At 47.6% G+C, this 18,163-nt stretch overlaps 10 protein-coding genes across 10 annotated transcripts, besides 27 other annotated features; all 10 read left to right on the forward strand.

Annotated features, from left to right (window-relative positions):
- Positions 1-4,192: part of a sequence feature (areas merged during assembly that could not be assigned to a particular haplotype. This can correspond to areas where the two haplotypes were merged or to regions with more than two copies in the genome that were merged during assembly.) that runs on past the window's edge.
- Positions 30-67: a microsatellite.
- Positions 538-2,631, forward strand: Tc00.1047053506247.230 (prolyl oligopeptidase, putative; the record flags this gene model as incomplete). Its single annotated transcript, XM_815244.1, has 1 exon — positions 538-2,631. One exon carries the CDS (start codon positions 538-540, stop codon positions 2,629-2,631), a length of 2,094 nt encoding a protein of 697 aa, XP_820337.1.
- Positions 2,648-2,668: a microsatellite.
- Positions 2,691-3,151: a mobile genetic element.
- On the forward strand, positions 3,340-4,074 carry Tc00.1047053506247.240 (hypothetical protein, conserved; the record flags this gene model as incomplete). Its single annotated transcript, XM_815245.1, has 1 exon — positions 3,340-4,074. The coding sequence occupies one exon, from the start codon at positions 3,340-3,342 to the stop codon at positions 4,072-4,074; it is 735 nt and encodes a 244-aa protein (XP_820338.1).
- Positions 4,193-4,195: a sequence feature (areas merged during assembly that could not be assigned to a particular haplotype. This can correspond to areas where the two haplotypes were merged or to regions with more than two copies in the genome that were merged during assembly.).
- Positions 4,196-8,481: a sequence feature (areas merged during assembly that could not be assigned to a particular haplotype. This can correspond to areas where the two haplotypes were merged or to regions with more than two copies in the genome that were merged during assembly.).
- Positions 4,228-4,269: a sequence feature (T-rich).
- On the forward strand, positions 4,337-8,302 carry Tc00.1047053506247.250 (hypothetical protein, conserved; the record flags this gene model as incomplete). The annotated part of the gene is made up of 1 exon (XM_815246.1): positions 4,337-8,302. One exon carries the CDS (start codon positions 4,337-4,339, stop codon positions 8,300-8,302), a length of 3,966 nt encoding a protein of 1,321 aa, XP_820339.1.
- Positions 8,365-8,400: a microsatellite.
- Positions 8,422-8,468: a sequence feature (T-rich).
- Positions 8,482-8,550: a sequence feature (areas merged during assembly that could not be assigned to a particular haplotype. This can correspond to areas where the two haplotypes were merged or to regions with more than two copies in the genome that were merged during assembly.).
- Positions 8,530-9,435, forward strand: Tc00.1047053506247.260 (mitochondrial carrier protein, putative; the record flags this gene model as incomplete). The annotated part of the gene is made up of 1 exon (XM_815247.1): positions 8,530-9,435. The coding sequence occupies one exon, from the start codon at positions 8,530-8,532 to the stop codon at positions 9,433-9,435; it is 906 nt and encodes a 301-aa protein (XP_820340.1).
- Positions 8,551-16,197: a sequence feature (areas merged during assembly that could not be assigned to a particular haplotype. This can correspond to areas where the two haplotypes were merged or to regions with more than two copies in the genome that were merged during assembly.).
- Positions 9,568-9,587: a microsatellite.
- Positions 9,814-9,854: a microsatellite.
- Positions 9,912-9,933: a microsatellite.
- Tc00.1047053506247.270 (replication factor C, subunit 5, putative) lies at positions 9,988-11,037 on the forward strand (the record flags this gene model as incomplete). Its single annotated transcript, XM_815248.1, has 1 exon — positions 9,988-11,037. One exon carries the CDS (start codon positions 9,988-9,990, stop codon positions 11,035-11,037), a length of 1,050 nt encoding a protein of 349 aa, XP_820341.1.
- Positions 11,205-11,233: a sequence feature (AT_rich).
- Tc00.1047053506247.280 (hypothetical protein, conserved) lies at positions 11,718-13,013 on the forward strand (the record flags this gene model as incomplete). Its single annotated transcript, XM_815249.1, has 1 exon — positions 11,718-13,013. One exon carries the CDS (start codon positions 11,718-11,720, stop codon positions 13,011-13,013), a length of 1,296 nt encoding a protein of 431 aa, XP_820342.1.
- On the forward strand, positions 13,289-14,410 carry Tc00.1047053506247.290 (hypothetical protein, conserved; the record flags this gene model as incomplete). The annotated part of the gene is made up of 1 exon (XM_815250.1): positions 13,289-14,410. One exon carries the CDS (start codon positions 13,289-13,291, stop codon positions 14,408-14,410), a length of 1,122 nt encoding a protein of 373 aa, XP_820343.1.
- Positions 14,479-14,509: a microsatellite.
- Positions 14,669-14,743: a sequence feature (T-rich).
- Tc00.1047053506247.300 (hypothetical protein, conserved) lies at positions 14,792-15,262 on the forward strand (the record flags this gene model as incomplete). Its single annotated transcript, XM_815251.1, has 1 exon — positions 14,792-15,262. The coding sequence occupies one exon, from the start codon at positions 14,792-14,794 to the stop codon at positions 15,260-15,262; it is 471 nt and encodes a 156-aa protein (XP_820344.1).
- Positions 15,439-15,459: a sequence feature (AT_rich).
- Positions 15,623-15,967, forward strand: Tc00.1047053506247.310 (hypothetical protein, conserved; the record flags this gene model as incomplete). Its single annotated transcript, XM_815252.1, has 1 exon — positions 15,623-15,967. The coding sequence occupies one exon, from the start codon at positions 15,623-15,625 to the stop codon at positions 15,965-15,967; it is 345 nt and encodes a 114-aa protein (XP_820345.1).
- Positions 16,173-16,215: a sequence feature (T-rich).
- Positions 16,198-16,688: a sequence feature (areas merged during assembly that could not be assigned to a particular haplotype. This can correspond to areas where the two haplotypes were merged or to regions with more than two copies in the genome that were merged during assembly.).
- Positions 16,310-16,355: a microsatellite.
- Positions 16,493-16,557: a sequence feature (GA-rich).
- Positions 16,689-17,596: a sequence feature (areas merged during assembly that could not be assigned to a particular haplotype. This can correspond to areas where the two haplotypes were merged or to regions with more than two copies in the genome that were merged during assembly.).
- Positions 16,798-16,828: a microsatellite.
- Positions 16,938-16,962: a sequence feature (AT_rich).
- On the forward strand, positions 17,072-18,160 carry Tc00.1047053506247.320 (methyltransferase, putative; the record flags this gene model as incomplete). The annotated part of the gene is made up of 1 exon (XM_815253.1): positions 17,072-18,160. One exon carries the CDS (start codon positions 17,072-17,074, stop codon positions 18,158-18,160), a length of 1,089 nt encoding a protein of 362 aa, XP_820346.1.
- Positions 17,597-18,020: a sequence feature (areas merged during assembly that could not be assigned to a particular haplotype. This can correspond to areas where the two haplotypes were merged or to regions with more than two copies in the genome that were merged during assembly.).
- Positions 18,021-18,163: part of a sequence feature (areas merged during assembly that could not be assigned to a particular haplotype. This can correspond to areas where the two haplotypes were merged or to regions with more than two copies in the genome that were merged during assembly.) that runs on past the window's edge.

The following is an 18,163-nucleotide window of genomic DNA, read 5'->3' on the forward strand; positions in this document are numbered from 1 at the left end:
TATTTTTTTAGGACACCTCTCTCTCTCTCTTTTTCTTTCTTTTTTCCTTTTTTTTTTTTTTTTTTTTGTGTTTCAATCTACCTGCCTGCATTTATTTCTCTTTTATTTTCTATTTTTGTGTGTGACTTGTTTACAATTTATTTATTGGTTTGTTGGTTTGACTTTTTGCCCATGCCGCCAAGCCCCAATCCCTAATCTTTCCTTTCATTTTATTATTATTTAAGTATTTTTTGTGACGGTATCGGTCCTGTAACGAGGAAGAGGGAGGAGAGCCGTAGTCAGCCGGCTGGAGAACGTGCGTGGGGCTAGGGTACTGCAGAGAGGGAATTGACGGCAGAACGGCTTTTGCGGTTTTGACTTGTGCCGTTTGTGTGGGTGTGTCTTTTTGTGTGGCTACTTTTATTGTGACGTTCTCCTTCCCGGCTCTCTTTCCTTTCACGTACTCAATTTTTTGCTTCCCCCATAGGTTTGTGCTTATTTGTTAGTCTGTTTAAAGTCCCGATTGGAAATAGCGGAGGGGAAAAAAAGGGGAAGGCCATGCGCAGCGTTTACCCGTTGGCCAGACGCTCGATGGCGGCGTACACGATGCACAACATGACGGTGCCTGAACCCTACGACTACCTCGAAGATCCAGAGAACCCCGAAACAAAGACTTTTGTGAATGAGCAAAATGCGTTTTTTGAGGAATACTTTGCATCCGAGGCCGAGCTCCGCAAAAAAATCTTTGAGAGCATATCTAACTCGCAGGATTATCCCCGCACTTCTAACCCCAGTTATATTAACGGGCACTATTATTACTACCATAACTCTGGCCTGCAGAACCAGAGTGTTTTGATGCGCGCAACGAGTCTCACCGACACCGCCCCGAGTATTTTCCTGGATCCCAACACAATGAGCAGTGACGGTACGACGGCTTTAAAAGCCACCGCCTGGAGTGAAGACGAGTCAATGCTGGCCTACAGTCTCAGCGATAAGGGCAGTGACTGGCAGCGTATCCATGTGAGGCGTGCCGACACCGTGGAAGATACTTCAGATGTGATTGAATGGGCCAAATTTACTACCATTGCATGGTGGCACAACTTGGGTTTCTTTTATACGCGTTACCCGGCGCTTCAAGGTGACGTGGACAAAGGTGCCGAAACAGACGCGGCGCAGGATGCGTTTATCTGCTTTCATCGCATCGGTCGTCCTCAAGACGAAGACGTTGTGATTCTCTCCGTGCCGGAGCACCCACAATGGAACATGGGGGCGAGTGTGTCTGACTGTCACTCCTATGTCATTGTCGTGCTTTTTGACGGTTGCGAGCCACACAACCTGGTGTGGGTTGCTGAACTGCCATCTGTTGAAAAGGGCCTTGGCTCTGAACCCCTGGTTTTCAAAAAGCTGGTAAATGAGTTTGCTGGCAGGTACACCTATCTCGGAAATGAGGGGAGCACATTTTATTTTGTCACAACCCGTGATGCACCGCGAAAAAAAATTGTCTCTATTGACATTCATACGGGCCAAGAAACAGTCATTGTGGAACAGCAACGTTCCGTCCTAAGCCAAGCCGCTCTGGTTAAAAATACACTTCTTCTTGCGTACCTTGAGGATGTGAAGGACGTTTTTTATTATTGCCGACTGGAGGATCCCACATTAAATGCTATTCCACTGCCTATTGGAACGATTACGTCCTTTTTTTCCGATCGCAAAAAGGACTTTGTCTCGTTTAAAATTACGTCATTTCTTCTCCCAGGGCGCAGTTTTTTCTTGGACATAAACGACCCACAATCCTCCCTTCGTGTCTTTAAGGACGACACGGTGGAAGGACTTTTGGTGGATGATTTTGTCACGGAGCAAACGTTTTACAACTCGTCGGATGGGGTGCGAATTCCGATGTTTATTGTCTATCGAAAGGGCAGTGTATCATCGGAATCGCCACTGTTACTTTACGGCTACGGTGGCTTCAATATTCCTTTGACTCCCGCATTCAGCTCCTCACGGATGGTGTTTTTGAGAGACCTTGGTGGTGTGCTTGCGGTACCGAATATCCGTGGGGGCGGTGAATACGGCGAGGAATGGCACGACGCCGGTCGTCGAGTCTGCAAACAGAACTGCTTTACGGACTTTATTGAGGGAGCGAAATTTCTGCACCGCCAAGGCTACGGTTCCCCGCAGACAACAGCTATCATGGGCGGCTCAAACGGTGGACTGTTGGTTGCGGCGGTTGCGAATCAGGCTCCGGAGCTTTTTCGTTGTGTTGTTTGCCAGGTGGGGGTGCTGGACATGTACAAATTTCACAAGTTTACTATTGGGCATGCGTGGAAGTCCGACTATGGTGATCCAGAGAAAGAGGAGGATTTCAGAGTTCTGCAAAAATACAGTCCATTGCACAACATTAAATCTGGCATTAAGTACCCCGCCATTTTGGTGGTGACAGGCGACCACGACGATCGCGTGGTGCCCCTACACTCACTGAAGTATGTGGCGACACTCCAGCACATGAATCCAACCGAGGGTGGGCCTTTCTTGGCACGCATTGAGGTGGCTGCTGGTCACGGTGCAGGCAAACCGACAAGCAAAATATTACGTGAGGCAGGTGATATTTACACCTTTATCGCCAAGAATATCAATGCTTCGTGGAAAGAGTAAATAAGGTGGACTGCTATATTTATTTATTTATTTATTTTAAAGCTGTCATGGGTTTTTGCAGGAACGTGTGGAAAGAATGTTTGCGAAAAAAGCTTGCCAATTGTAAATGAATATATTTTCCGATAAAAAGAATTTATTTCTGTACGATTCTTTTCTATCTTATCATTCTTTGGGAGGCCGCGATGGAAAGAATCAAGGAACCGATAACGGCAAGACGGATTTTTTTTTTCTTTACTTTTTATTTATTTTTACCTTCCACCCTCTTTTAATTCCTCCACCTAGCGGCGGGGTCTTGTGGCTGAAGAACCTGAAAGTCTTTCACTTTTTAAGCAGTATATCTACATATATATATATATCCAGTCCGAATAAGCTGCACTACGTGACAAGAGTGGCTGCCCGAATACACAATTGGAGCAGAAATTAAGGATGTGGCGAACACACGGCCTCCCTACTGCCCCTTTCTTTCCCAAACCATTTTAAAGATGATTTCAGGATCCGGCCAGCAGCCCAGGCGAATATTCTGTGAGTTATAGCACGAGCCATAGAATTGCCTTTTTTTTTGAACTCTTTGAGAAGGCCCATATTTGTGTTGGGAACGAACGATGTGACCCCCCTCCCCTTTTTTTTTTTTTAACTGAGTGGATTATTTTCTTGCTTCTTTTTATTTTCTTTTTTTTTATTGAACGCACACGTTTGCTACCCACAAAGATGACGGCTGAACAATTAGTCACACTAAAGGGGGTTCTTCTCACGGACTTGTGGAATGGGCCACTCGGTGCGGTAAGTCGGACGCGCGATCGGTTGGGTCACATTGACTTTGCCATGGTAGTGCCTCCGCTGCGAGCGTTTGTGTATTGTATGCTCTGTCCTTTTCTCTGTTATCCGATTGCCGCGCTCTATTTGTGGGGGTATTACCGCTGTATGCGGACCATCATCTTCCCCAAGTCGTACAGGCGGGAACGTTACGCCTCGAACGTGATGTACGGCGTCCAGAAGCGTGTGTATGATGCGAGGCAAAGGCGAATACATGAGACGACGGTCGGTGATGCAGATGAAATTAGACATGCCCTTGAGGTCACTAATGGCGCAAGGAACCATTTTGTGGACGATCCAAAGGAAGGTGGTGTCGCGTATTTTGTTGTGGAACAAAAAATTATGAGGCCGGAGGCACTTTTTACAGGAGAAAATTGGGCCTGGGCATTTATATCGGACAGCTGCAGATTTCTCACTCCGGTGTTACTGTCTTACTTGTTTGTTCCCTCTTGCAGACGGCTTGGAATCGACATACGGCTGTGGTTTCAGGGACGTTTGTGTTGGTGGCAGCTGCGTCACCCTGTGCTGAACTTCTTCAAGTCGTACCGGGATTACAACAACGCCGTTAAACGCATCAACATCACAAAGCCCCCACCGAAGGGCAAAGAGCCGTGGACCAAAAATCTTTAGAGTCAATCCCTTGGGTGCATGGCTGGCTGTGTGGGGAAGGTTCACTCAGGTGAGGGACAGAAAAGCTTGAGTACGGAGTCAAAAAGCAATAAAAAAGAAATTGGAGAGAATAACCGTTTACTGTTTCCTTGTTTCTGTATAATTGTTGCTACCTTTTTTCCTTGTTTTTCTTACATTTTTTTTTTTTTTTTTTTTGCATCCTGCTGCGGTTTGATGTTCTTTTGCACGAAGGGGGTAGCTTGCGCAGACACGTTGAACGGATATGCAGGCGGCCGAGAGGTTTGTGTCATCTCTCCTCGCCGCACGAGAGGAAGAGGAGGAGCGGCGGGAAGTGCGCAGGCGGCGGCGCATTGATTTCATCATTGCGGGAAACAAGGAGCGCACGCGCCGTTGCAAGGATAACCTGAGCGTTTTTCTGCAACGGGACGTTCATAGCATGTCGTTGGTCGAGTGCAATTTCTTGGACTCCCTTGGGGATGTAGAGAACTGGTGGGATCTGATCAGCAAGCACATTCTGGAAGAGAAACGAGAGCGCGAAGAGGCTGTGAAGCTACAGAACCACCTAAAATCAATGTATCTTGAAACGACAAAGAGGCGAGAGGAGACGGAGCAGTCATCCGTAGTTGTAAACGATGAGCGTCGGTTGCAAGAGTTGGAAGAGTGGTGTTTGGCGGAAGAACGCCGAACGAGGGAAGAGGTGATTGGAGAAGTCATGCACCGCATTCTCGCAGCTGTGGACGAATGCATAGGGTTCACTGAAAAACACGCTCTTGAAAGCGACAGTTGGAATACGTCATTGGGCAGAATTGCGCTGAACGCTTTTATTCGTAAAATCAACATGAAAACTTGGACGGAGGAAGGACGAGCTCACATTGCCTTCAAGGAAATTTTTAACTGTCATCCATTTCAAATGACATGTGATGCGTTTGTCTATCTCCTCCATGCCATTTACAATAGTCTGGAGCCGGGTCTCCCTCATGTCAACCGTTTTGATCTCTCTCGCAGGCCTTTGTTTCTGATGTATGGACCAAAGTTCAGCGGTAAGACGGTTGTGTCTCGTAATGTCGCCGCTGAACTTTCGCTGTTGTCCCTCTCTGATCGTGACTTGATACAAAAAGCCCTGGAAGCATACCGAAATGAACGAAATGGTTTACCAACGCTCCTGACGGTGGAGGACAGCAATGCCTTACCGGTGTTGTCAGCCTATGAAGAGCGTAACAAGCAGAACGATGAAATTGCATACTACAGCGAGGCACATATTGAGCAGGTTGTCGTTTCTTTTGTGCGGCTCAGTTCATGGGCTGAGGTGGGAAAAACTGTTGAGGAGGCTCTTTTCCGCGGTGAATCGGTGGATCCATTTCTCATCGTGCAGCTGATGCAGCTACAGATGGCCGACACAGAGTTGAATTGTGATGGCATTTTGTTTGATTCGACGGTTAGGGGATTAGAGCAGCTTCGTCTCCTTCAGAGTCCCATTTCAAAGCGTTTCCACCCGTTTGAAGGGGCCCTGCGAGGGTTCCCGGCCTGTATGGAGGAAGTGTCCTTGTCGTCAAAGCTGCTGCTAGTGCAGCGGGAGGGACGGCCCGAAGCGAGCAATACGAAGAGCGAAAATCGATCACGACCGCCAAAGAAAGGAGTTGACCTTAGTGCATTACCGCCGCCGGTGCTGCCAGAAGTGATACGGCTCGAGTTGTCTGAAGAAGAAAAGGAGGCAATAAAACTCTGGGAGCAACAAGGACAGAAGCACTCTCTCTTCCCAGCGGTGGTGCGCATTAACTGTGGGACACACGAAATTTTTTGCCGTTTTGCTGGACTGCGTGTCGATAAAGAGACAAATGAAATTTACCACATGTTGTTTGACCCACCGCCGCCAGACCGTTTGCCGTATGTGGTGAACTTTGATCGTGTGAAGTCTTCCACAGCACAGTTGCACCGTGTTTTGCTTAACGAGCGCCGGAACTGGGAAAAGATGCGGCGCTGGATGATGAGTGAAGGGGATGGCAGTGAGGTATTGCACGAAGTCGATGGAGAAAGACCGTTGGAAAATATCGTATTTGATGTTCGGCATATTCTTCAAGAGGCAAAAAACAATTACGAGGCGGCTCTTCGGCTTTACGACGCTGCAACGGCTGCAAAAAGGAGGGAAGCATACATTGAGGCAAACATTGCTGAGCAAGAGGAAGCGCGGGAGGCTGAACGAAAACGTCTCGTAGCGCTGTATACAGAGTTTGGAGCGTCGATCCCCCCGGAATTAGAGCCCCGGCCACACTGGACGCCGTTTTACAAAATGCCGGATAATCTGCCAGAAGCCTTCATGCGGGTGTTTTTGGCCTTTAGGAAGCACTACGAGAGTGCATACGACTGGTTGGGAACAGCTGTGGAAAAACTTGCCACTGTGATGTTGGGTCACCGCTGCGAGGCGATGGGTGCCTTTCATCGCTTCTGGAATCAACCAGATGAAAAGCAGGAAAAATTGAGTCGGTTCGTGGAAAATTACAACAGAGTGCTGGTCGAGCTTCCGGGACAGACATCATGTAAAGAGGAGCTACACTTGTTGGTGGATCAGCTCAGGGAAGAGCTGTTTCGCACGCTGGACACGAAATGGAGGGAGACCAGCGCAAAGACTGAACAACTGACAAAAAAGGAATTATTTCTGGACCCATGGTGTGTCTCCGTGTGTAATGTTGGCATTGCGGCAGTGCAAGCGGAACTGGAACGATTTCTGCTAACAATAAACTTGGTGGCGATTTACTTTGGTGCCGTCGTGAATGAACCATGTATGTTTGAGGAATTGGACTTGGAGGTCATTGTTTTACGCACCACCGCGGAGAGTGTAATGGAGCAGACGAAAGGGAGGGAGAAAAAGACGCAGAGCACCAAGAAGACACCGCGACTGGAGGAAATTTCCGAAAAGACCTTTGAGGACACGTTTGTGGAAGCCATTGGAAAAATTGTTACTGCCATGGAGAACTTTGTGGAGAAAATTTCCTCCGTCATTGATGCGCCGGTGAGGACGCGTGAGAACACAAAGACGTCTGTCGTGGCGGTAGATAATGTGAGGGTGTTAAGTGTTCTTAACAGGTGTTTTCCCTTCGCCAAGAGCGAACTCGCCAAGGCGCAGGAACGTATTTCATGTATAAAGCAGTTTTTCCTTCAAATTCAACGCGAAGGGGAGGCGTACTGTGCACGCATGAAGGAGGACATGATCTCCTATGCAAGGGAAAAAAATTTCAGCCAGGCTTCAGCGGTCAACACAGCAATTTACATCATTCGCAATGCCATTGAAGAAGAGAAGCCGCTCTCTCCCATGCACTTGGGTCGCGACACGTTTCATACTGCCACTGCAGAAAAGGAAATGCCACGCGCCCAACAGCTTCTTTCACCACAACATCTACAGATGATGGAACCGTCAGACGAGCCAAAGATCCATGCAACTCTTTCCTCTTCGCGATTGGTGGAAATTATTCTGGCATTCCGTTCGGTGGCGCCCGGTTACACACTGGGCCATGCGGAGTTTTTCAACATTGTGCGGCCGGACGATTACGCCGGAGCCACTGCCAGTAATCTTGGCCGTCTTAAAACGCAGGAAGAGGTGTTTACTTCGTTTGATTCCCTTGGCTGTGGATTTATCGACTGGCGAGAATTTGTGGTTCACCTGCTCCTGTGGTGTGCGCCGGCGCCGGAGGTGGGGTCCGACGAAGATGCGGAGAACAATTTTTATTTCCCTGAGTTTTCCGTCGAAAACCTGCTGGAGACCCGGACAGAGCTTGGTCTCGAGGCGGTCACCGAGGATGTCTTTTACGACGTTCCTTTCTTCTTTGATGATTGTTTGAATGACGACCGGCTGGAGGCGTACGTACGCGCGTTGTGGATGACATTCTCAACAGAGGAAGGCCTCCTTGAGCCGCTGGCATTGTTGGCGTTTTTTTGCAGTGACCGACAACCCATTCGCGGTGCGCAAAAGGCGTTCTACGTTTTCTCCCGCGAACAGGATGGCAAGCTGACACCGGAGGAGTTGGATTTTGCCTTTCACGTCCAGGCGACGAATCCCCGTGATATGCGTTTTTTGGATGCATTCTCGCCCGAAAACATTGCAATGCTGTATGATGGTGAGTCATTGCTGGCCTTTCAGTCCGTTTGCGAGCGGGTAATTGGGCGCACCATGCTCAATAACACCAAGGCGTATCAACGCAAGCTTTTTATTACCGACGATATCTATGTAGAGTGAGCAAGATGTGATGGTACGGTAGATGATTTTCAAAATGTACAAAATATGACCAAAATAAATAAATGCACGTATGTGTATTTGTATGTATGTGTGTGTGTGCTTGAGTGGCTTTGAATAGATCATTTCCTCTCGGTTTTTTTTTTTTCCCTCCTTTTCTTTCTTTTTCATGTTGACCGTTGATTGTTTTGCCATTTACATTGAAGCCCCGTTGAGCACCGCATATTCCTATGCCCGAGAACGAAAGCAAGAAAAATGATGGTAATGACGCATACCAAATCACCGTGCTACATCGCTTTGTTGGTGGGACGGTGGGTGGGATGCTACAGGCGCTAAGCTGTCACCCGTTGGATACCGTCAAGTCGCGCATTCAGCGCGGCCTCTATCCTGGCATTTTTTCTTGCTGTCGTCACACATGGGCAAATGAAGGCTTTCGTGGTTTCTATCGCGGGCTGACGCCACCATTCATGATGAGCGGTGTGTACAATTCGATTCTGTTCAGTTTGAACCAGTTCATGACGAATGCGTTGACGCCTGTGGGTTTCGATTCAAAAAGTAAACCTCCTCTTTGGCGGACGGCCTTGGCAGCGTGGTTGACGGCACCCATTTACACACTCTGCATCACACCGATGGAGAATGTAAAGGTGAGACTGCAGTTGCAGCAGAGCGTCCGGACAGAAAGGGATTTCACTGGCCCAATCAGCTGTATTCGCTTCATTTGGGTCACTGAGGGTCCGCGTAGATTCTTTGCGGGTTACCTGCCAACTTTTCTCTCGCGCCTGGTGGGCCTCCCTTTCTATTTTATAGTCTACCAAGTGACAAAGCAGCAGCTGGAGAATTTCCCCATCGTGACAAGCCCCGCAGGGGAAATCTTTGGGGTAATGATTAGTGGATGTTTGGCGGGGTTGCTTTTTTGGACAATTATTTGCCCTTTTGACTACATGAAGACACAACTGCAGTCAGGCGGCGCGAAAAGAAGGTTTCTAGAAGTGGCACTCACAACATACAAGGCAGCTGGGGTGCGGGGGTTCTACAGGGGTCTCCCAGCATGCCTTCTGCGTGCTATTCCTGCCAACGCTACTGTGTGGATGGGCGTCGAATGGACAACGAACATCATGCGGAAGTATGAAATTTGATGTGTTTTTTTTTTTTTTTGCCTTTACTTGGGTTCCCTTATGCTTCATCTTTACATGTTTCTTATGCTAACTTCCTTTTTTTTTTCGTGTGTGTGCGCAATTGGCAGGTACTCGTTGTTGTTTTTTCGGTGAGTGGTGGTGGTGGTGGTGGTATTATATGGTACGAGGCCATATTTGAAGTTTTCTGTGGTGGAACTATTCTCGAAGAGAGTGGTGTCATGAACTATACGCTTATAAATATAAAATAAATACGTCTGGACTGTTTTTTTGTTTTGGACTCAACAAATGCGTTGCAAGCGATCGGCATCTGTCCGTATTTGGTGTAATAAAATACGTGTTATATTTAATGCCACACACACACACACACGCGTGAAACGCTTCTTTTTTATTTATTTTTTTTATTTTATTTTTTATTTTTTAAAGCCTGAAACACGCATACAAATAAAAATTATGAGCCATTCTACTGTGTAATTTGAATATATATATATATATATATATTTCTTCCTTGCTTTGTGCCCTTTTACCTTTGTCCCTTAGTCCTGTACGCTAGCAATGCTGTGGGTAGACAAGTACCGCCCCAAGTCACTGGTTGAAGTGGAACTGTACCCGGAGCTCACAGAAGTGCTGAAGCGTCTTGCTGAGTCTCAAGACCTTCCGCACCTGCTGCTCTACGGCCCGTCAGGCACAGGGAAGAAGACACGCGCCATGGCGGTTCTGCACCATGTCTACGGTCCATCTGTCTATTCGTTGCGACTAGAGCACAGATCGGTGCAGGTAACAGACAGCAAAGTTGTCGATATTGCAACCCTGAGTTCCCCTCATCATATTGACATTAATCCTTCCGACGCTGGCAACTATGATCGTGTGATTGTGATGCAAATGATTCGAGAGATTGCTCAGACAGTCTCATTGCAGTCCAGCACTTCCAATGGTGTAAAGTACAAAGTGGTGCTTCTGAACGAAGTGGATAAAATGGGCCGAGCTGCGCAACACGCGCTTCGACGAACGATGGAAAAATACATGTCGACATGTCGACTGGTTCTTATTTGCAACTCAACCTCGCGTCTTATAGCGCCACTCCGGTCACGCTGTTTGGCGGTTCGTGTCCCATCGCACTCAAAGGAAAATTTAACAAAAGTCATCCGGGGGGTATGTGAGAGAGAAAACCGGCCATTGCCCTCCCCGGAGTTCATGGCTACCGTGACGCAGCGGTCGGAGGGTAACTTGCGCCGCGCCCTGTTGATGGTGGAGGCAGCCGCCATGACAAAAGTGGATTTCTCAGGGAATGGTGCTGACATTCCGCAACCGGACTGGCGGGTATTTCTTGATGAAATCGCCAACGACATTCTCTCGGAGCAGACGCCGAAGAAATTGCATGAAATACGCGGAAAGTTTTACAATCTTCTTGGCCAGTGCGTCTCCGGCGAGTTAATTCTTCGCTTGGTTCTCGAGAAGCTGATGTCTGCGGTCGATCCCGCACTTCGACGGCCTCTTGTCGCTCTTGCGGCGCAGTACGACCACAACATGAAGCTTGGCACGAAGACCATTGTGCACTTGGAGGCGTTTGCTGCCGGTGTCATGCAGCTCCTGAAGCAGAAATAGAGCGAGCATGCATATAGATTTTTTTTTTTAATCATAACATCCCGACTCTCCAAGACACTTGTTTAAATCTTCTGCATGTACCTCAGTGTTTTGTCTGAAACATCTCCGCTCTCGCCTGGCGTACACATAACCGTATTTTGTTGCGACACAATTCATGAAGACTTTCCTATTTATTTATTTATTTTTTTTTTTTTTTGTGGGTAAAAACTTTGCAAAAGTTTGTTGTTTTCATTGTCAACTGTAGCGCCGGTGGAGTGATGCTTCGTCTTTCACAACCCGTGCTTATTGCCCATTGGTTTTGTGGGCATAAATTTCGGCATCGCTTCATGCGGGACAAGCGGTTTCATCCGTCGTTTCAGGCCGCCCACGACGCGCGCAACCGCTTTAGCAGGCGAAGGCACTTTAAAACCAATCGATGGAACTATCAGCAGGCGTACCGGGACATGCCGTGAAGATGTGGGGGAGCGCAGATGTGCTCAGGTGCAAATGGAGGAAGAGGGAGGGTGAGTGTGCGGAACGGAAAAGAAAAAAAAAAGAAACGAAAAAATACGATCTGTTGGACTATGACGATGGATTTCAGTTTGTCTGTGCCGTTTACACTCGGCTCTGTGGATTGCCAATTCATGCGGTGGTGCCGCAGGTGTTTCTTTTGGCCGTTTTTTTTTTTTCCTTTGGTTAGAATGAAGGCGCACGCATCATGTCAGGGAAACGGGGCGGATCTTCGTGACGAACTGGATGCAAGCGTTGAGTGTGGATCCGGTTATATTTGCATCTACGGGCCACCGAGCAGTGGGAAGACAACGTTGCTCTTGAACTACCTCACCGCACGTGAGAAGCATGTCCGCAACATGAAGAGATCCTTCCACTTAGAGTATGTGAGTGGCAAGGCTCTGGAAGGCGATCCGCTGCAACGACTGACCTGGCGACTTCAGCCGCACACAAAGCGCAGGCGGACAGAGTGTTCTCTTCAACAGTTTGGCTGCTTGGTGCGGCAGTGGCTGGAGAGTGCGGAGGAGGGGAGTGAACTACACTTTGTTATGGACGATGCTGACATGTTGGAAGAAGACACAATTCAAATCAATCACTGGCTTTCGGAGTGCCTCACGGTAACCCAAGAGGAGCGTAACCGAAATATTGTCTGCCTTTGGATCGTTTCGCAGATGCCGCTTCATCTTTCCAACTGTTTTCGATTTCATTTCTTGTCGAAACCTGATGCAACCGCTCTTCAGACGTGGTTGAATTCCCTCTTTGCGGCAAATCATGGGTTTTTTGGGGGCGATCTCGATGTCAGCACCCAACACTTCACGTTGGGACAGGCACACACGGCGGTGGTGGACGCAGTTGCGTACTACAAGACACACCTTCCAATGCGCGCGAGCATTGTGGCGCAGGATCTGCGTCAGCTGCTGCAACGCGTCCATCAAATTTTGCCGTTACTTTTGCCACACTACACAAGTGGGCGTCCCAATGCGATGCATCACTCGGCTGCATGGGGGAAGCGACGGGAGTTTAGTGCATTAGGGCACAGCAGTGATCCACTAGTGGCGGCATTGAAGCGAATCGGCTATTCTGCAATGCTGTGGGCTGTGAGCGCCTTTTACTGTGGTGCTGTTCCTATGTCAAAACAGGCCTACGTGTTTGATGATCAGGAGTTGCAGCGTCGTAGGAACTCGACCGGGACAAATAGCACGTCACACAGGGCAGCTGTTTTGTCTTCCTCAGCCCATGTCGTTCATGTGCCACGTCTCATGTTGGTGTATCGGGCTTTACTTAAGATTTGTGTTCATCATATAGATCCACTAGAACTTGCTCCGGCTGAGACGGCAGTGCAGCACCATCATACGTTGGTCTCGTGGGGCTTGTTGGTCTCGTCCTCACAGAATTCCAAGGTTTATCACTGTCATATTCCCGTCACTTCTGCAATCGGTCTCTCTCAGCTGCTTTCGTTGAACCTTTATGATCTTATTCCAAGATGATGGTGCCTTATTATCATCATTATTTTTGATTTTCCATTGTTTCCTGTGTTGTTGTCCTTCACATTGATGACGGCATTGGTGATAAAGCTATGATATTCCATATTCTCTCACTGTATTTGTGTGTCTCGCTCATACCAAGAGAAAATGGAGGAGTGAGTGGCATAAGAGAGATCTTTATCACTGAAAAATACGCTCTCTTTGCTTTTTTTTTTTGTTTGCTTGTTTGCGATAATATATAACCCAATAGTTCACGCTGCTGAGGTTGTGGGGCTTGAATGCCTTTAAGAGGCATGATGTTTGTCCAGCGGCATGAGCGAAGGAGAATGTATTATTGGGTAGGGACATTTGTATGCGTTTTAGGCGTACTTCTCTTGGTCGTTCTTCTACTCAAAAATGTAATGCGTGATCAGAAGGTGGTCCCTTCCTTTATTGGCGGGTATTGCGCTATTTTTGCCACGATACTCTCTCTTTTTCAGATTTTGGAGCATCTTACCTGCTTTTCTGATCCGGAGTGTCAGACAAAGATCGTGCGTATTCTATTTATGGTGCCACTTTACGCAATGATTTCATGGATATGTATACTTGCCCCCAGTGCTGCTGAGTATCTCAACTTAATTCGGGATGCTTACGAGAGCTATGCCATTTATGCCTTTTTTCAGCTGATGATCGCTCTTATGGGGGGCATGGATACGGTTTACCGCGCACTCATGCTGGAGGAAAGGCCGCCCATAACGCATTTTTTTCCATTTTGTTGGATGGAGCCTCTGAAGGTTTCACCGACGTTTGTGCGGAATTGTCGTTTGTGCCTTTTTCAGTTTATGGTGGTGAAGCCGCTTGTGACGGTGGTGGTAATTATTTTAACAGCCAAAGACGAGATGGGCAGCATTCTAGATGTGCGTAAAGGATACTTTTGGACGACGTTAGTCTATAATATATCAATAACTACGGCCTTCACCGCTTTAGTCTACTTTTACACGGGGTTAAAAGAGTTTATGGAGGGAACAGATGCTTTTATGAAGTTTTTGTGCGTAAAAGTAGTTATATTTTTATCGTTTTGGCAGGGCATACTCATCCAACTTCTTTCCGCCACACATCTTCTGCCAAGCTTCCAGTATTGGTCAAAGGACCGCGTGCCACAGGGATTGCAAGACCTTTTGATTTGTATTGAAATGATGTTCGTATCATTTGCACATCGGTACTGCTTCGGAAGTGACTCCTACGCCTCAGACGTCATTGTGGGGCCGGAGAACGGCGCCGACGATGTCGAGGATACGGCCGTAGTTTTCCCACACCGAAATATTCCACCGATTCGGTACAGCGTGTCGGCAAACCTCAGATATACGCTGAAGCATGAAGATATTATGCACGATTTAAAGGCTATCATGCAAAATCGCTGAGGACACACCGAAGGGATGAACGGAAAGGGGGTGGAGACGTATGGCGCACGATAAAATAACGAATGCCCAAAGAGAAACAAAAAAAAAAAAAAAAAAAAACGGCAGTTTTGTTAAATGGGGGACGAATATTTTTTTAGTCTCCAGTGGTGCTGTTTGCCCAAGTTGGGCGGATTCATTGACGCGGTTGCCACGTTATGTTCACTTATTCGATCCCCCTTTTTTTTTTCTTTATGTCCCTGCTGCTCAGCCCCTTCAGCCTCTTTTTTTTTTTTTTGTTTTCTTTTTGTTTGTTTGTGTTTCTGGTCGTCTTCGCCGCGTTCTTTTTTGTTCTTTGAATCGTTCTTGGCGCAACAAGACTGGGAACACAAGAGGGGACATGCGATGCCTCCAAAAAAGAAGGCGACAGATGCACAGGTGGTAGATGACAAGAGGCAGCAATTGGACTGCTTGAGGCGGCAGTGCCAAGCGGTGGAGCAGTTGATTATGCTGAGCAACGAGGAGAAGCGCCAATTGGAACACGAGAAAACTGTTCTAAAGAAGAAACTGGCGGAGTTGCAGGAGCAGTGCGAGACCACAGAAAAAAAAATGGAGGATCAGCTTCGCACCATGCAACATTTGACTGTAACGTGCGACGAGCAGCTCTGGCACCGGCTCAAGAGCCTTGAGAGTAAAGTGGCGGATGCGGAGGAAGGCAACGCAGCACTGCGCCTGAAGATTGAGGAAACAACACGAAACAGGTTGGAGGAGTTGCAACGACTGAAGGACGGTGTTGCGGAACTCCGACAACAACTGGAGTCCAAGGCACTGGCGTGCGGGGTGCAGCTGCGTGATTTCCTGCTCACGCAGTCCTAGCCATTTGAAGGCTGATGTTGAAAACAATACGCAGAGTCAAAAGAAAAAAAAACACGCACATGCAAAAGGATGGCGTTGACTGGAGCAGGGTGTGAGTTCGTGTAACGGAGTGGGCGATTGATGTAATGCTTTTTTGGGTTTCCGTGTAAGAATGAGGCCCCAATGTTCCTGTCTTCTTTTTTTTTTTTTTTTTTAATCTGGAAGTTATTGTGTATACTTCTCATTCTCTGTCCCTCTGTGTGGCATATACGTGCATATATTATGCGTGGATTGCGGAGGTGTTAGGCAAGTTTGTGAGTGACTATCGCAGCACCAATTTGACTGTGGAGGCAACGCGAAATAAAAGGGAAAATCGAAGAAATGGAGCGACGTTTGGGCGCGGTGGAGCTTAGTAAGTACAATGGTAGGGACGAGGCGCCCATTTACATCTCCGTCAAGGGAGTCGTCTACGACTGTTCCGCCGCCGCCGAATTTTACGGCCCTGGCGCCTCGTATCACGTCTTTGCCGGCAAGGAGGTATCGCGGTGTCTGGCGAAGATGTTAATCAGCGACGAGGAGGCGAACGCAGGTTGGTGCAACCTCACGGAGGAGCACCGCGAGGCTCTTGATGAATGGTCCGCGAAGTACAATGAAAAATATCCGGTTGTTGGTCGCTTTCTTCCTGACGACCAGTTCGAGGAGCGAGGAGCGGCGATGGAGCCATGAGGGACGATGGCGCGAAACAAATTTTTCAAGAGACGAGAAAAGACAATCCAGGCAGCGGGAGAGCACATGGAGTGAATAGCCTTTTTTACGTGAGGCCTGGGAAGGCGATTAACGTCCACAGCCCATTCGTTTCCCCCCTTTTCATTTTTCTGCGATTATTGTTATTGGCTTTTGGGGGAGGTTAGGGGTTTATGCGTCTCTGTGGTTTTGTTGTTCTTTATTTTTATTTCTGTTTTTTTTTTCTTTTTGTGGTCGTTTACTTCGCTTTTGACATGAGGGATATTAGTAATTTGCCAACGGAAGACGAGTCAAGTTTTTTATGAAACGGCGCATCCACGGATGTTTTTTTTTCTTTTTTTTTTTTTTTTTTTGTCGTTTTTTTTTTTTTCCGGAATGCAGTGATGCCCATTTGTACCGCGTCGCTTCATTTGTTTTTTTTTTTTTTTTACGACCTTTTCATTGAAAAAAGAAAAAAAAAAAGAAGAACGGGCGCTGCAGAGACAAAAGCCTCCATTTGAGTATCTTGAGAGGAGGATGGATTAGGAAAGAGAGGAGGAGAGGAGGGGGGAGAGGGGAAGGAATAGGAAAAGAAGAGTCTATGGTCTCTGTGGCCCTCTGTGTGCGTGTTGTTGTTCCCTCTCTCTCTCACTCCCACTCTTTTTTGTTGTTGTTGTTATTAACACGTGCTTCTTTTATTTGATTGACGTAATGGACAACGTACACGAGGACAGTACCCAACGGTAGGGGGGATTTATAAGCGATGTTATGACGCTTATGCAATATTTGTTATTGGGAAGAACGAAGGCCATCAGAACTTCAATCTTCAGTAATATTATTACTATTATTATTATTTTTACCATTCATTTTATGAGTGAGCGAATAGGGCTTGAGACTCTTTTGGGAAACGACAATAAATGAGCACCAGAAAGAGGAGAAAACAGGATTTGTATCTCGTTTTTTTTTCCCCCCCTTTTATTTATTTATTTATTTTTTTTCTCCCTTCTTCTATATATATATATATCGTACATTTGTGCTCTGCACGGCTACTTTTAACAAAGTTTAATATCCCTACGCGCGTGCAGTTCATAAACGGGAAGCTGCGGGATGTCGGAGGTGACGGACAAGACAGTGGAGTTTTTGCTGCGCCACAGTGCCTCGCGTCGGCCACCGGACATTGGCTCACTTAAAGAAAAAGCATTTGAGCGTGTCAACTGGCGCGACGCATTTGATAGGTTCCAAGAGACTGAGCGGCTGACGCTCTGGGAGACGAAGAGTGAGCTAGATGGCGTTGATGAGGGCGCGTATCGTGTCGCCCGTGACGCTTTATTTCCTTTTGCCGTGAGCGGAAGCCAAGGCGCTGTTTCCTTTGGAAACCGTGCCGGCCACAAACTCCGCGAGGTGATGGAGGCGACCGGCGTTTGGGAGCACCTCCAGCGAGAGACAAGTGGACAGAAGGGTGCTGTTGTCTTTGCGGATGTGTGCGGTGGACCAGGTGCCTTCTCACAGGCTCTCTTTGAGATGAGCCGGCAGTATAAGCTGAGGATGCGGGGATTTGGTATGACGCTGCGCAACGTGAGGGGACTTGACTGGTACTCCAGTCTTCCGCTGGGGAAGTTTCTGCCCACATACGGCATTGATGGTACAGGGGATATCTTTAATTTGGCAAACATTGAAGCACTTCTTTCTTTAACTATTAGAGAAAGGCTGAAGCTTGTCGTGGCGGATGGTGGCTTTAACGTCCCTTTCAATATTGCGAACTACCAGGAGACCCTGTCGGGCAGGATTCTCTTCGGACAGTGGTTGGCGGCGTTGAAGCTTCTCAGGCCAGGAGGCTGTTTTATTTTGAAACTATTTGACACATTTTCTCCGCTTTCACGAGCTCTTCTCTATCTTTCCACTTATCTTTATGACCGCGTTCATGTAGTTAAACCTCGTCACAGCCGTGTTGTGAATAGCGAGAGATATTTGGTGTGTCTTGGCTTTCTCGGCACCCCGGGGCCATGGATGGAGTATTTCGAGCACTGCTATCAAGTCGGCTTTAGTGACAATGACTCCATTCCAAAAATTATGCCCACCTCATGGGTAATGGAGGACAAGACATTTATGAAGGATCTGAAACAGATGAACAGCACAATTGCGTCGAACCAAACGTTGGCCCTGAAAATGGTTCTGGCAAAGTTGCAGCCTTCTTGATTT

Source organism: Trypanosoma cruzi, genomic scaffold, assembly GCF_000209065.1.
Source record: "Trypanosoma cruzi strain CL Brener 1047053516377 genomic scaffold, whole genome shotgun sequence".
In the NCBI taxonomy this organism is placed as follows: domain Eukaryota; phylum Euglenozoa; class Kinetoplastea; order Trypanosomatida; family Trypanosomatidae; genus Trypanosoma; species Trypanosoma cruzi.